Genomic DNA, 14,945 nt, shown 5'->3' on the forward strand with positions numbered 1-14,945 from the left:
CGGTCTCTGTGGTAATGGGTTTGTGTGTTGCTGTGGAATGCATTGTTCCATGGTTAAACACAGACAGGTGGCCAGATGCACAGATCACCCAGTGTCACAAAGGCCAACTATTTCCAGAACACTTTCTCCAATCATATGTGCAAAGAATAGATAAAAGTCCATTTCATAAAGCTTTATTTGCACAGTGTCGTCACTATGGCAGGTTTAGACATGTACACAAGCACACAATGACAATACGAAGCTGTATTTGGAGGAGTAGTGTCCAAAAATAGACAAGAATACTATCCCCCAACCCCACGCCCCATCACCACTGGCCACCGTCCTGAATGTGGAGAGGAGAAGAGTGGTCTATTGTTAAATAGGGAGACCCTATTCTAGGGCACAGAAGACCAGCGCCCTGTTCCACAAAGCACGATTACGATGTAGGGTTATTCTGTGTGATCTGTGTCTGTAGGATTAATCTGTGTGATTTGTGTCTGTATGGTTATTCTGTGTGATCTGTGTCTGTATGGTTATTCTGTGTGATCTGTGTCTGTAGGGTTGTTCTGTGTGATCTGTGTCTGTAGGATTAATCTGTGTGATCTGTGTCTGTATGGTTATTCTGTGTGATCTGTTTCTGTAGGGTTAATCTGTGTGATCTGTGTCTGTAGGGTTAATCTGTGTGATCTGTGTCTGTATGGTTATTCTGTGTGATCTGTTTCTGTGGGGTTATTCTGTGTAATCTGTGTCTGTAGAGTCATTCTGTGTGATCTGTGTCTGTAGAGTCATTCTGTGTGATCTGTGTCAGTAGGGTTATTCTGTGTGATCTGTGTCTGTAGGGTTATTCTGTGTGATCTGTGTCTGTAGGGTTAATCTATGTAATCGTTGTACATCAGAATCTCACCCGTGCCTTGGACCAGCATTCCAGTGCTTTAACCTGCCCTGCACAAGGCCTGCACAAGGCCTGCACAAGCCCATATCAGTCACAGCCATTGTTTTGTGCCGCTCCCGCGGTGTTGAACACGCATGCCACTGCTCATCCCTCCTGCAGTACGGTGATGTCATCGGGATCGCATCCGAAAGAGAGGCCTGGAATACGGCCACGGACACAGATTCCAGGAATGGGCGGTGGGATTTCTGTAAATGGTGCAGTTGTTTTAGATCATCATGTGCAGAATGCCAGGTCGCTTAGTTACTGTATAGTGATCTTAGGTCACACAGTGAACAGACTGAACAACACCCTCCCACCACTAAGGAACAAACAAACATATACACTCACTGAGCACTTTATTAGGTATTTATTAGACTTATTTTTAAGACTTCTTCTGCTGTAGCCTCTCCGCTTAAGAGTTATGATGCGTTGTGTGTTCAGAGATGCTCTTCTCCCTTATTTGCATTACTGTCACCTTCCTGTCAGCTTTGACCAGTCTGGCCCTTCTCCTCTGACGTCTCTCATTAACAAGGCGTTTCTGTCTGCAGAACTGTTGCCCACTGGACTGGAGAAAATCCAGAGACCCTTCAGACCTGACAACTTACCAGTCTCTCCTGGCGGCATTCTCTTCCGCTGTCACTGCCGCCAAAGCAAAATACTATCAAACACAAATTCAGAACTCCACTTCTAACAACCGGAAACTGTTCTTTATTTTCTCCTCTCTCGTCAACGCACCGCCTCCTCCACCTCAGTCCTCCTTCGCTGCTGATGACTTTGCTGACTTTTTCGATGAGAAGGTCACAGTCATCCACAGATCCTTTACAACCACCGCCCCCTTTACTGTGCCCTTCCCCCCTCCAGGCCCATCCCTTCCTTTTCCACTTTCTCTTTCCTTTTCTTTCTAAAACCAAAGAACGAGCCGCTTCTACTCAACTTTCTTCTTTCTTTTCAAACAACAACCTGCTAGACCCCCATCAGTCTGGCTCCAGATCGGGCCACTCAACAGAGACCGCGCTGCTCTCCATCAGTGAATCACTCCATGCCGCACGAGCAGCCTCCCTCTCCTCTGTCCTCATTCTTCTAGATCTCTTTGCTGCCTTCGACACTGTGGATCACTCCATCCTCCTGTCCACCCTGTCAGCAAAGGGCATCTGTGGCACAGCCCTGGACTGGATTGAGTCCTACCTCCCTGGTCGCTCCTTCCAGGTTGCCTGGGCTGGTACGGTATCGACACCTCAGCCCCTTGCCACAGGAATTCCCCAGGGCTCAGTCCTAGGCCCGCTTCTTTTTTCTGTTTACACTCGCAAGGAACCTCGGCGTGGTGATGGACAGCAGACTGTCCCTCTCCGAGAACATTGCGGTGGTGACCGGGTCATGCAGGTTCTTCCTATACAACGTACAGAGAATCCGCCCCTTTCTCACCCCCTACTCGACCCAGCTCCTGGTCCAAGCGATAGTTCTGTCCCACCTGGACTACTGCAATTCCCTCTTGGCTGGTCTCCCAGCCATCAGACCCCTCCAAATTATCCAGAATGCAGCAGCTCGTCTGGTCTTCAACCTTCCCAAATACTCACGTCACCCCCCTGCTTACTTCCCTCCACTGGCTGCCGGTCATGGCTCGCATCAAATTCAAAACATTGGTGCTTGCCTTCCAAGCAGTTAAGGGGTCTTCCCCAGCTTACCTACAAAAAATCATCAGGCCCTACACCCCTGCCAGACCTCTTCGTTCAGCCTCCACAGGCCGCCTGGCACCTCCCCCTCTCCGAACTTCCACCTCACGCTCAGGACTACTGTCTGTTCTGGCTCCATGGTGGTGGAACGAACTCCCCGTTGAGGTCAGAACTGTAGAATCTCTTCCCACCTTCAAGCGCAAACTGAAGACGCACCTCTTCAAGCAGCACCTCTCCCTGTCCCTCCCTACCTCCCTGTGAACCTTAATTGTTGTCTTTCTGTGATTTACTTTTTTGTATCTGTATTTTTAGTTTGGCTAGGTAAGCAGTGTTTGGCTAGTTAAGTTTGGTCATTTTTGCTTTGTTGTTTGTTTATTTGTTTGTTTAAAAAAAAAGAAAAAAAAAGAATTCAAATAGGCCCTGGTCCTTATCGTTGTTGTACAGGTAGCAGTTGAAATTGTACTTCCCTCCAGGGTCTTTCAGCGCACTCATCCCTGGTTATGGGTATGCACTTTGTTGTACATCGCTCTGGATAAGAGCGTCTGACAAATGCCATTAATGTAATGAAATGTTATGTAATATTTTACTTTTTTGCACCATTCTTTAGAGACTAGTGTGTGTGAAAATCCCATGAGATCAGCAGTTTCTGAGATACTCAAACCACCCTGTCTGCCACCCTGTCATTCCACAGTCAAAGTCACTTAGATTCAATTTTTCCCCATTCTGATGGTTGCTGTGAACAAGCTCCTGACCCGTATTTACATGATTGCATGCATTGCACTGCTGCCACACAATTGGCTGATTAGATAATTACATGAATATGTAGGTGTAATAAAATAAAAATGTTCTTAATAAAGTGCTCGGTGAGTGTATATACATGCACTTTCCAACACACATACACTTATTAACAAACAAACACATATTAACAACAACTTACCAAGAAACATATAGTAGGTTCTAACAAATATACACTTATTCACTGTGCTTGTGGCAATACAGCAAGGAGTGTCCAGAATGTCAGGTAGTGGGGAGGACAAAATGGCTGTGCTAACATGTTTGCTAGTCCCATTGATGGCACCCTATAGAACAGGGGTGTCAAACTGAATTCCCAGGGAGCCGCAGTGTCTTCAGGTTTTTGTGGTTTCCTTTCAATCAGCTGCCAATTAAGGCCTTGAGAACAAGGTGTGTGGATACTTTAACCAATCCATGACTTGAATGAACCACAGGTGCCCAGAACACCCCAAAAACCAGCAGATACTGCGGCCCTCCAGGACTGGAATTTGACACCTGTTCTAAATGGCAGGCATTTATATAGCGCCTTTATCCAAAGCGCTGTACAATTGATGCTTCTCCATTCGTCCATTCATACACACACTCACACACCGATGGCAATTGGCTGCCATGTAAGGCCCCAACCAGCTCGTCAGGAGCATTTGGGGGTTAGGTGTCTTGCTCAGGGACACTTCGACACAGTGGCGGGGGATCGAACCGGCAACCCTCCGACTGCCAGACAACTGCTCTTACTGCCTGAGCCATGTTGCCCCACTATAGAACTGAAAAGTGACAAGTGAAAACTGAAAGTGGCCAGTGTTTAGACATGAGGTGTTTAGACATGGGGCGACATGGCTCAGGCAGTAAGAGCAGTCGTCTGGCAGTCGGAGGGTTGCCGGTTCGATCCCCCACCCGATGCTGTGTCGAAGTGTCCTTGAGTAACCCCCAAATGCTCCTGATGAGCTGATCGGCACCTAGCATGGCAGCCAATCACCGTCGGTGTGTGAGAGTGTGAGTGTGTGTATGAATGGGTGAATGAGAAGCATCAATTGTACAGCGCTTTGGATAAAGGCGCTATATAAATGCCAACCATTTACATGAGTCACCTTTGCACACTAAGACACGCAGACACACACGCACACACACACACTCATGCACAAACATCTTTGAGGGACTGTTGGGAGATCTGTTCTGACACAAAGTCTACAAACAAGCCCTGTCATGTTTTGACAGTTGTCATGTTTTGTTATGCATTGGGACTTCGGTTCTCTCAGTCCATTTAAATGTAAGAAACACATAATTATCCTGAGACGTCAAAGACACAACTTTGAAGTGTATGAAGGTTAGTAGTTACCACAATGAATGCTTTTCTCTGATTTATTCAGTTCCCTACAAAATGTACTCCAGTAGTGAGAAGCAAGCACTGAGCTTTCCCTCTGTGGACCCCAACTCTCCTGTATTGCTAAATTTTTTTTTACTGATAAGTATGATAGTTTGTTGTCTCACCCTACATTGGCATTGGCTCAGGAGGTAACGTCAGTCGTCTGGTAGTCAGAGGTTTCGATCCTGCCCTGAGTGTGTCAAAGTATCCCTGAGCAAGACACCAATCCCCAATTGCTCCTGACAAGCTGGTTGGTGCCTTGCATGGCAGCCAATCACCGTTGGTGTGTGAGAGTGTGTGAATGGGTGAACGAGAAGCATCAATTGTAGCGTTTTGGATAAAGGTGCTATATATATGCGCACCATTTACACATTTCTTAATTCAGAACCAAGAGCGATTGTGTGCTTTCATACTTGTGAAAATAAACCGTTGTTCTTTCGTTTTTTTTCATGCACAAATGCACTTTAAAACTGGAATAACATGAGGTGATCGGTCTGTTGGATCGGTCTGTTGGATCGGATGCCATTGCCATTATCCCGGTGACTCCAAACAATGGGCTGTCTGCTCCCCCCCATATAAACTCCTTCAGCTGTTGTTCTATTTCAGTCTGCCCACCCCTCACTCCACACAACAGCCCCAGGTCCCAGGTCTTCACAGGCTGGGTTCAGTCTGCCACAGGTTCCTACTGCTGCCATTCACCAGGGAGGGCTGGGGAAGGAGGGGGCGCACTTTCCAGGACACGCATGAATTGTGTGACATTTTTTTTCTCCTTCTGGCCCACAGACAAAGAAGCCTGGTAATTTGCTGGTGTTATTTGCCCCATAGTTGCCCTGTCGGGACCTGCTAATGAGCTGCTATGTGTCACCTGCCTCCTGAATTACAGTGCTGGCAAATTAGATACTGTGAGATTTTAACTTCATTTAGTCAACTTCACACGCCCTCCACAAAAACACGCTTTTAATCCGTGACATTTTAAATCAAATTTACCTGATTTCGCTGGTTCTCCCAAGTGGCGTTTAATCCTTTGCACTATAACAGAACAAAGGATTTAGAACAGGCTGTATAGGGTGGGCCTAGACCTGAACCCACGGTTTCAAATCAGCAAAAGTCCCAAGAAACCAAGTATGGGCAGCCTGTAGAGTAGTGGTTAAGGTACATCACTGGGACACACAAGGTCGGTGGTTCGATCCCTGGTGTAGCCACAATATGATTCACACAGCCCTTAACCCTGCATTGCTCCAGGGGAGGCTCCTGCTTAGTCTAACTGTACATCGCTCTGGATAAGGGCATCTGCAATTAATGTCATGTAAAATTAAGGTCTGTTCACTGTGTAATCGATTTACTTCATCAAATCAGTGCTGAGAAACAGAAAGGGCCCGGTGGTTCTCCAGAGCCAGGTTTGGGCCTGGTCTCAGAGATCACGCTGTGACTGTATTGTCACACTGATCCAGCGTAGACAGAATGCACAGAGCACAGATCAGCAGCGTGAGAGATGAGCTCACACTAGTGACAAGTCTCTCCATGTGTTCACGCTAAATGGTAAATGGTTGGCATTTATATAGCGCCTTTGTCCAAAGCACTGTACAATTGATGCTTATCATTCACCCATTCACACACACACATACACTCACACACCAACAGCGATTGGCTGCCATGCAAGGCACCAACCAGGAGCATTGTGGGATTAGGTGTCTTGTTCAGGGACACGTTGACACACCCAGGGCAGAATCAAACCAGCAACCCTCCGACTGCCAGCCGACTGCACACACTAACGCACAGACACACAACAGAACAACGCATTGGTAAAACAGCCTGATTGCAGATAAGGTCAAATTAAGTTAGATAAATAGATAAATAAACAGATCAATAAAGTGCAACCTCCCATACTGTGATGAGGCAGTACTGTGATGTTGGTTAAAATGCCGTAGCAAAATGCCGTAGCCTCAAATCATTATACTACGACAGACACTTATTCCTGCGTTCAGTCACTCTCAGCCATTCTCTCATTCTCTCCGTCAGTCATACACTCAGTCATTCATTAACTCACTCATGCATACATTCATTCATTCATTATCTCACTCACTCCATCATTTGCTCGTATCTGTCTGCTTCTCTCTCAGGCGTTACCGCGGACTGCCCAATTCTGACCTTCCCCGGGGGCCTGGCTCCACCCAACCTCTCCCCCCATCCCTCCAGCCGATAACCTCGCCCCTGGCCCCGCCCAGCTGTCTGCGGTGAGACACTTCTTCTTTTATGGGTCTATGGGGCGATCCACAGGGCTCTACCATGGGCACCTGCTCCAGTGGGACAGGGAGCAGGGAATTCCAGTGGTGAGGAACACCAGGATCACCATAAATAGACAGACCACATTAGTCCCTCTAATGCGAAAACACTGCCCTGACCCCTGCGTAGAACACAACCCTGCCTGCACACAGCGCTCATGGCAAAAACCTCCTATAAAGGAATTGTACCCTCCCCTGCTGGATGGAGGGAACAATTGGCAAAACCACCAATAAGCATGCAACCAGCATGCGCCTGTGACTATGTACAGGCAAGCGCATGATGAAATATTGAAGAACAGAACATCTCCCCTTTTATAATACTATAATAGTGGCTTCCATATCAAACAATAGCCATTGCCATAGTAATATTTCCAATGCACATTCCCAGGAATAAATATGAAATGTTTATTTCCTTTCTTTCTTCATAAACTGTTTTCTGTTTCCAAGGAGAAGTATCTGAAGCTTTATTATATATAATTGAGTTTTTAACCAAAACAAAAGGTATTCAGACTCTTCAAAGAGACTAAACACGGGAGTGCAAGTATAGCATGGACAAAGTAAAGAGGTTTGAAAGAGAGATATTGAAAGAACCAAAATCTCAGGGAGAAAGGTGTTTGCTACAAGCTCAGCTGGTCACCTAGGTTCACATCAAGGTTATTAGCTGATTGGCAAGGGACCGTTTGGAGGAGGAACAGTTCCTTCTTCCACAAATTGAGCATCGGGTGGTGGGTGGACATCCAGAAAGCAATGTCATTAACACGCAGTGATACATGCCTGAACCTGGGTGAAGGAGGAATAAAATGAGACAAGGAGAGGACCAAGCACTGAACCATGTGGTACACCAATCAAACCACTGCACCCCCACCCCTGGGTCACCCGGTAGGATCAGCAAGGAATGAAGCAAATCTGATCTCTGCAAGGGATGAGAGAAGTATCTGGAGTAGGTCAATCCAGAAGAATGACGATGGAGGTTAGAGACAGAGCTCTCTCCCGGTGAAGAGCCTCTAATGCTGCAGCGCTGGGACTGAACGGCCTGTGTGATTTGGCTTTCCAAATTTGGGAGAAGACAGCAAATGTGACCTAAAAACATGAAGCCGTGAAGCAGGAGGGATACTCAAATGAAGCAGCGGAGCCTGTTAGTAAAATGACAGCTGGTGACTCAGCACTGCACACCTGCTCTCAGGTGGGGCTATGAACAGGTGCAGCTGCAGGTGCACACATGATGGTGTTATACTGTCTTGACTTTCGGATTAATGGCAGATTTTGCTGTCCTCGCCAAATATGTCTGCCATAGTTTGCAATGTTCTGATTGGTGGACATGCAATTGCAATAATTTATTCTATAGATAGTCTATATTACTTTCTACTTTATAAATATGCCACTCATCGATGCGTTCGTGTTAGCTTATTGTGCAGCGTTACCTCATTTGGGTATTAGAGAAAACTGAACTGGTAATCTTGGGTGGGGCACCTGCCGGTATACCCCAGAGCACGTCTGAAAATCTGAACCATTGCAAATTCAGCCCAATAAATAGATAAATAGAATGCTGCTCAGCTATAATACACATACAGGTGATGAAAGAGGAACAGCATTGCCCTCTCTTGGTTCAGTGAGCAAAACAAAGTAAATAAGGGCCACACTTACTGCCTAACATACACAAGCACACACCTGCAAGCATGCAAACATGCTAAATACACACACACACACACACACACACACACACAGTAGCCTACAACCTGTGAGAGACAAAACAGCACATGATGTTTTTCTTTTTAAACAAGTACAGGATGGCTGGCCTGGCAAACTGTTGTAATATGGGCACAGTGTTTTGGATAATTGGTTTTGGCACTTCAAGCAATGGATCTGGTTTGTCCTCCCTCTCTTAACCCTTCATCAAAAAACTGCAGGTGACACACACTCACTTTGAAATGTGAATACTTATGGCAACCTGTCGGTGCTATACTGTAGCAAACTTCTTTCCAAAGACAGGTGGGAACAGTAAATCATTATTTTATTTTTATGGGCATATGCACCCTACGTCAAAAGCCCTGTCCAGATTAAGTACAGCAGCATAATCCCCCTTGAGGAGAACACCACCCGTGAGAAAAATACAGAGAGAAAACCCTTTGCCTTCAGCACACTGCATACACCATCCAGATGTCCAACTCCTTAGATCCTCTCTGCCTCTGGTCAGTACTTGGTAACAGGGGTTCCAGGTACTATGTCATCTGGTCACATAGTGTACACGGCTACACCCATACATGAATATTCATCCCATGCAACACACTGGAATGTTTGTCTTCAACAGCAGGGAAGCGGAAGTCTCAATGCTGAAAAGGCAGTGGTGGGTAACTGGCGTTGTGGTGGTGTTGGCTGGCAGTAGGGTGGGGTTGTGGAGGTCAGGTGCTGGGGCTGGCAGTAGGGTGGGGTTCGGGTTGCGGAGGTCAGGTGCTGGGGCTGGCAGTAGGGTGGGGTTTGGGTTGTGGAGATCAGGTGCTGGGGCTGGCAGTAGGGTGGGGTTTGGGTTGCGGAGGTCAGGTGCTGGGGCTGGCAGTAGGGTGGGGTTTGGGTTGTGGAGATCAGGTGCTGGGGCTGGCAGTAGGGTGGGGTTTGGGTTGTGGAGGTCAGGTGCCGGGGCTGGCAGTAGGGTGGGGTTTGGGTTGTGGAGGTCAGGTGCTGGGGCTGGCAGTAGGGTGGGGTTTGGGTTGTGGAGGTCAGGTGCCGGGGCTGGCAGTAGGGTGGGGTTTGGGTTGTGGAGGTCAGGTGCTGGGGCTGGCAGTAGGGTGGGGTTTGGGTTGTGGAGGTCAGGTGCCGGGGCTGGCAGTAGGGTGGGGTTTGGGTTGTGGAGGTCAGGTGCTGGGGCTGGCAGTAGGGTGGGGTTTGGGTTGTGGAGGTCAGGTGCCGGGGCTGGCAGTAGGGTGGGGTTTGGGTTGTGGAGGTCAGGTGCTGGGGCTGGCAGTAGGGTGGGGTTTGGGAGGTCGGGTGCCGGGGCTGCAGCCAGCCAGGCTGTGCTTGTGCAACAGGGACATGCGGCCAAAACTGCGGGGGCAGGCAGTGCAGTGGTACCGCTTCACCTCGGCGTGCGTCTGCAGGTGCGCTCGCAGGTTAGAGCGGTCCGCGAACGCACGCTCACAGTGGGGGCAGGAGAACGGACGCTCGCCTGAGAGGGAAGGGGGAGGGGGGAGGAGAGGGAGTCAAAAGGAACAATAAAACAAAGCCAAAATGAAAAGAAAATCACTCTTCAGGTATGACACTCTAAGATCAAACAGGAAACTGTAAACATACAGAACAATATATTTGCCCTCTTTCATGGTCCAGGCCATGGTTTCTTATGATTTTATCCATCCATCTTGTGGGATCCTGCACTGTACTTTTCGGTCATAATTTTTAAATAATTGTAGCAACATTAATGCATTTCCTTGTGGTTTCAAACTATTAGAAAACTGAAATTAAAATGGGTGTCAAAATGATGCACTAATTTTGTGCCTCATGACACATGGTTTATATTAGTTGGTCACACAACACACTGGGCATTTGTTATATAAGTGCAATAGTGCACAAGCATATTGTAAAATTGTTACTGTGAGTATATAGAAATAACAGAGTTTAAAGCAGGTCTAGAGTTAGTGACCCCTGTGTTTTAAGTCTTTGGTGCTCACTCCCTTTACAAGGATAAAAGCACTGAGTGTTATTCTGAAGTGTTTTATTATATTATCGTATTGGGGGGATATTTGACTCATTGTAGACTATATAATAATCTTAAAGGAAGTCTAACACTGCGAGAACATTACTGGCAGGTACAGTATGTGTGCAGAGGTAAGCAGTGTGTGTGTGTGTGTGTGTGTGTGCGCTGTGTGTGTGTGTGTGTGCGCTGTGTGTGTGTGTGTGTGTGTGTGCGTGTGTGTGTGTGTTTGAGTGTGTGTGTATGTTGTGAGTGTGTGTGTATGTTGTGTGTGTGTGTGTGTGTGTTTGAGTGTGTGTGCAGTGGTAAGCAGTGTGTGTGTGTGTGTGTGTGTGTGTGTGTGTGCAGTGGTAAGCAGTGTGTGTATGCAGTGGTAAGTTGTGTGTGTGTGCAGTGTGTGTGCAGTGGAAAGCATTGTGTGCGTGTGTGTGTGTGTGTGTGCAGTGTGTGCAGTGGTAAGCAGTGTGTGTGTGTATGTGAGTGTGTGTGAGCGTGTGTGAGTGGGTGTGTGAGTGTGTGCGTATGTGCTGTGTGTGTGAGTGTGTGTGTGCGCTGTGTGTGTGCGCTGTGTGGGTGTGAGTGTGTGTGTGTGTGTGTGTGTGTGTGTGGGTGTGTGTGCAGTACCTGTGTGAGTCCGGATGTGTCCGCGCAGTAGCCAGGGCCGGGAGAAGGCCTTGCCGCACAGAGGGCAGACACAAGGCAGGGTGTGGGAGCGCACGCGCGTCTTCAGCGCACCCAGGCTGCTGTTCTCTCTGGGGCAGTGCTTGTAGCAGAAGGCTGGCTGGGGGGTCGGGGGGTGGGATAGCTGGGGGCAGGACAGAGCGGTGGGGGCACAGCAGGGGCTGCGGTAGTGACCAGCGGGCTCAGGGCTGGAGGAGCCTGATGTGCACTCCTCCTCTCCAGTGCTGGAGATGGGGCTCAAGTCCAGGGGCCCCATGGGGGAGGCGCAGGGGGAGGCGCAGGAGGACGGGGAAGAGGGCCAGGCAAAGAGGTCAGGCAGGAGGCTGAGGTTCCACACCAGGCCGACGGAGGAGCCACCGTTCGGCCCAATCTGCAACTCAGCAAGGGGGGACCTCCCCGGCAGGGCCAGGTCTGTGAGGTCGGAGAACGGGGAATGTTTTTTTTATTCTTTTTTATTTCATTGTGCAATAAAGTGCAACACAAGTGTTAGACATGATGTTAAAAGGCAGAAGACAGAGTCACAAAATAATCAGACATTCGAAAACAGAACAGAACCAAAGAAACAAAATAAAAACAAACCAGCAAATAACCAGAGAGGGAGGTGAAAAAAAGAAATTCAATAGTGATAAAGATAATAAAGATAATGATAACAGTGTGTGAATAACGGTGTGCATGTTTATTATGGATGGTGGACAGGGGGGGGGGGTAATGTTAACCCATAAGCCACAGCACCACACTTCAGTGCAAGGGGCCCTTCATATGGATCAGAAATGGTGTCCTCACACCCCTCTCATAAAACATACGCCACCCTTACTGGGGGGACACTGTGCTGCAGGAGGCTTTGTCTTTCAGTTCAGATGTTAAACCGAGGTCTTGACACGGCCACTGGACATCCTATGGCACTCACCACGAAGAACAGGGGGGGTTCATTGATGTCATGCAAAATCCCATACCAGTGCAGCACCTAGGCTGTGTACAACACATTGGTGCTGAATCCCTGCAGAGGATTCTGAGATTGTAGAAGGTGCTATATAAATACCATTTGTCAAAGACAGCAATTGCACTGGATGCTCTACTGGTGTTCTCTGTCTTTTCCAAAAGATCTAAATGGATCCAGTCCACAGAATGCATAAGAAACATGGCTCTATGCAGACCAGCAACCACATATGAATATCCCTTATGCTTCCACCAGTTGCATTTGTGTATTTATTTCGACATGCATTGACATCTTGGCGTTTTGCAGCACACCATATAAATTAGTGACATTCAACCTATGTCGAGCTATTGGCTTAACCAATTTATCTGCAGATGCAAACTGCAACCTGTTGACGCGAGGTCGTCAAGTCAATCGACCCAGAGTGTATTCTTCGGTCGCACTTTTTAACGTCTGGTCTTAGTGGTTGAAACTCCGCCCACATCAATTAAGTTAATGGTGAATGCAAAAACTGTTATATATAACTTTCAATTTATGAACACTGATAAATGCGCTCGTTGCGTAACGCATGTAAAAGGCACCATAGAACAAGGTGACGCACACACCAGAACGTTAAAGCTGATACAATAAATTATTATTTCCTCCAATAAAAATAAAAATGACTGACTTACCAATGTCGTCTTCAAGTTCGCTGTAATTATACTTTTTGCTTCTGAAGTACTGCTTCACTAAGAAAGAGCGGGGCATTGTCTTTTAAAGTTCTGGTTTGGCTTACGCGCTTTAAGTTTTGTTCACGTTTCCAACTATAGTTTTTGGAAATCAGGGCAGGATCAGCTTGTGGAGGAGCGAATAATTAAATCGGTCAAAGAATGGACCCTCGGTGTGGGGGTGGACTGAATGCGAACTTCTATCAGAATGTGCATGAGTAGGCTACCTATTGCTGCGGGTTGAGACATATGCACCAAAGCGGCAACAACAAGCCCCCCAAAGCGAAGCCCTGCCCCCAGGTGGTAGAGCGAACTGTAACGCCTGGTTGCAAAAATAAATTGAAACCCCGCCCACATCAATGAAGTCAATGGCGAAAGCAAAAAGAAGCCAATGTTCTCTGTAGAAATACAGTCAATAAATTGTATATGGTATGACTACTGAATCCAACTCTTATAATATCTCCCCTGTGATTGATTATTTTAAATAATATAATAATCAATGTTCAGTTGTGGTCTCGTCTGAACCTGACCATAGCATACAAGTGTCCAGTTATAGTTCCAATGATAGTTCCATCAGGTGGATTTCACATCATCCAGTAGTTACTTGCTTTTCAAAGGGATGTACTTTGAAAATGTTGAAATGTGCTCAGCAATGTCAGCTCCAATTAAAACCAGAACATTTAACTACTGTTGATGATTCAGCATAATTTGTTTATGTTCAAAAACAGGAAAAGTCAGGGAAGCTGCAAGCTTTTTTGGTTGTGAAAGTTATTCTCTGTGGTGGCACGGATGGTGCAGTGGTTAGCACTGCCGCCTCACAGCAAGGAGGTCCTGGGTTCGAATCCCCCTCGGCCGGGGGCCTCTCTGCGTGGGTTTCCTCCGGGTACTCCGGTTTCCTCCCACAGTCCAAAGACATGCAGGTTAGGCTGATTGGAGAGTGTAAATTGCCTGTAGGTGTGAGTGAATGGTGTGTGTGCCCTGCGATGGACTGGCGACCTGTCCAGGGTGTATTCCTGCCTTTCGCCCAATGTATGCTGGGATAGGCTCCAGCCCCCCTGTGACCCTGTTCAGGATAAGCGGGTTAAGATAATGGATTGATGGAAGTTATTCTCTGTGCAACAGAGCCACTTGCCTGACATTTGAAATAATGGATCTCCAGTTTATTTTAATACTATAAATCACCACTAGATGGTGGCAGATTATTGAACCATTGCTGTGATCAGTGTGCGACAGGACAGAGACTCCATGCGTCATACAATTTTGGTCTCATCTGACCACAGCACCTTCGTTCAATCTAGGTTAACTGAGGAAATGGCAAGATTTTGGCCAGATAAAGCATTGGCATGTTTGGCATGAAAACACAATTAATTGCCGCACGCATCCGATTCAAGGCCCTAGTGTTGGCATTTCAGGCTGCTAAGGGGACTGCCCCACATTACATACAATCCCTGATCACTCCCTACTCCCCAGCTAGACCACTCCGGTCTGCCAGCTCTGGTCGCCTTACGATTCCCTCTCTACGGGCACCTGGCGGTCGAGCTGCACGTTCACGCCTGTTTTCCGTTCTGGTTCCTCAGTGGTGGAATGACTTGCCTACCACTGTCAGGACAGCAGAATCCCTCCCCCTATTTCGACGCAGACTCAAAACACACCTGTTCAAACTCTACCTTAGGCCCCCCTCCTGATTTACCCCGCCCCCCCCTTCTGATACCCCTATCCTTGTCTAACCCCCCCCCCCCCAAAAAAAATAAAAATAAAAAAATAAAATAAAATAAAATAATTGCACTTATGATGACGACTATATGTTTAGAACAGCAGTCCAGGTGTATTTTTCTAGTTCTGGATGTGATGCTTTGACTTGTGGTAGAACCTATGCACTTGTAAGTCGCTTTGGATTAAAAGCGTCTGCCAAATGACTAAAATGTAA

At 47.3% G+C, this 14,945-nt stretch overlaps 1 protein-coding gene across 1 annotated transcript; it reads right to left on the minus strand.

The window, feature by feature from the left end:
• Positions 1 to 9,565: 9,565 nt before the first annotated feature.
• On the minus strand, positions 9,566 to 13,300 carry snai1a (snail family zinc finger 1a). Its single transcript, XM_061220819.1, has 3 exons — positions 12,983 to 13,300; positions 11,321 to 11,788; positions 9,566 to 10,174 (listed from the first exon to the last, which is right to left on the minus strand). The coding sequence occupies exons 1-3, from the start codon at positions 13,056 to 13,058 to the stop codon at positions 9,954 to 9,956; spliced, it is 765 nt and encodes a 254-aa protein (XP_061076803.1). The 5' UTR covers positions 13,059 to 13,300; the 3' UTR covers positions 9,566 to 9,953.
• Positions 13,301 to 14,945: the final 1,645 nt, after the last annotated feature.

Source organism: Conger conger, chromosome 14 (assembly GCF_963514075.1).
Source record: "Conger conger chromosome 14, fConCon1.1, whole genome shotgun sequence".
Lineage (NCBI taxonomy): Eukaryota > Metazoa > Chordata > Actinopteri > Anguilliformes > Congridae > Conger > Conger conger.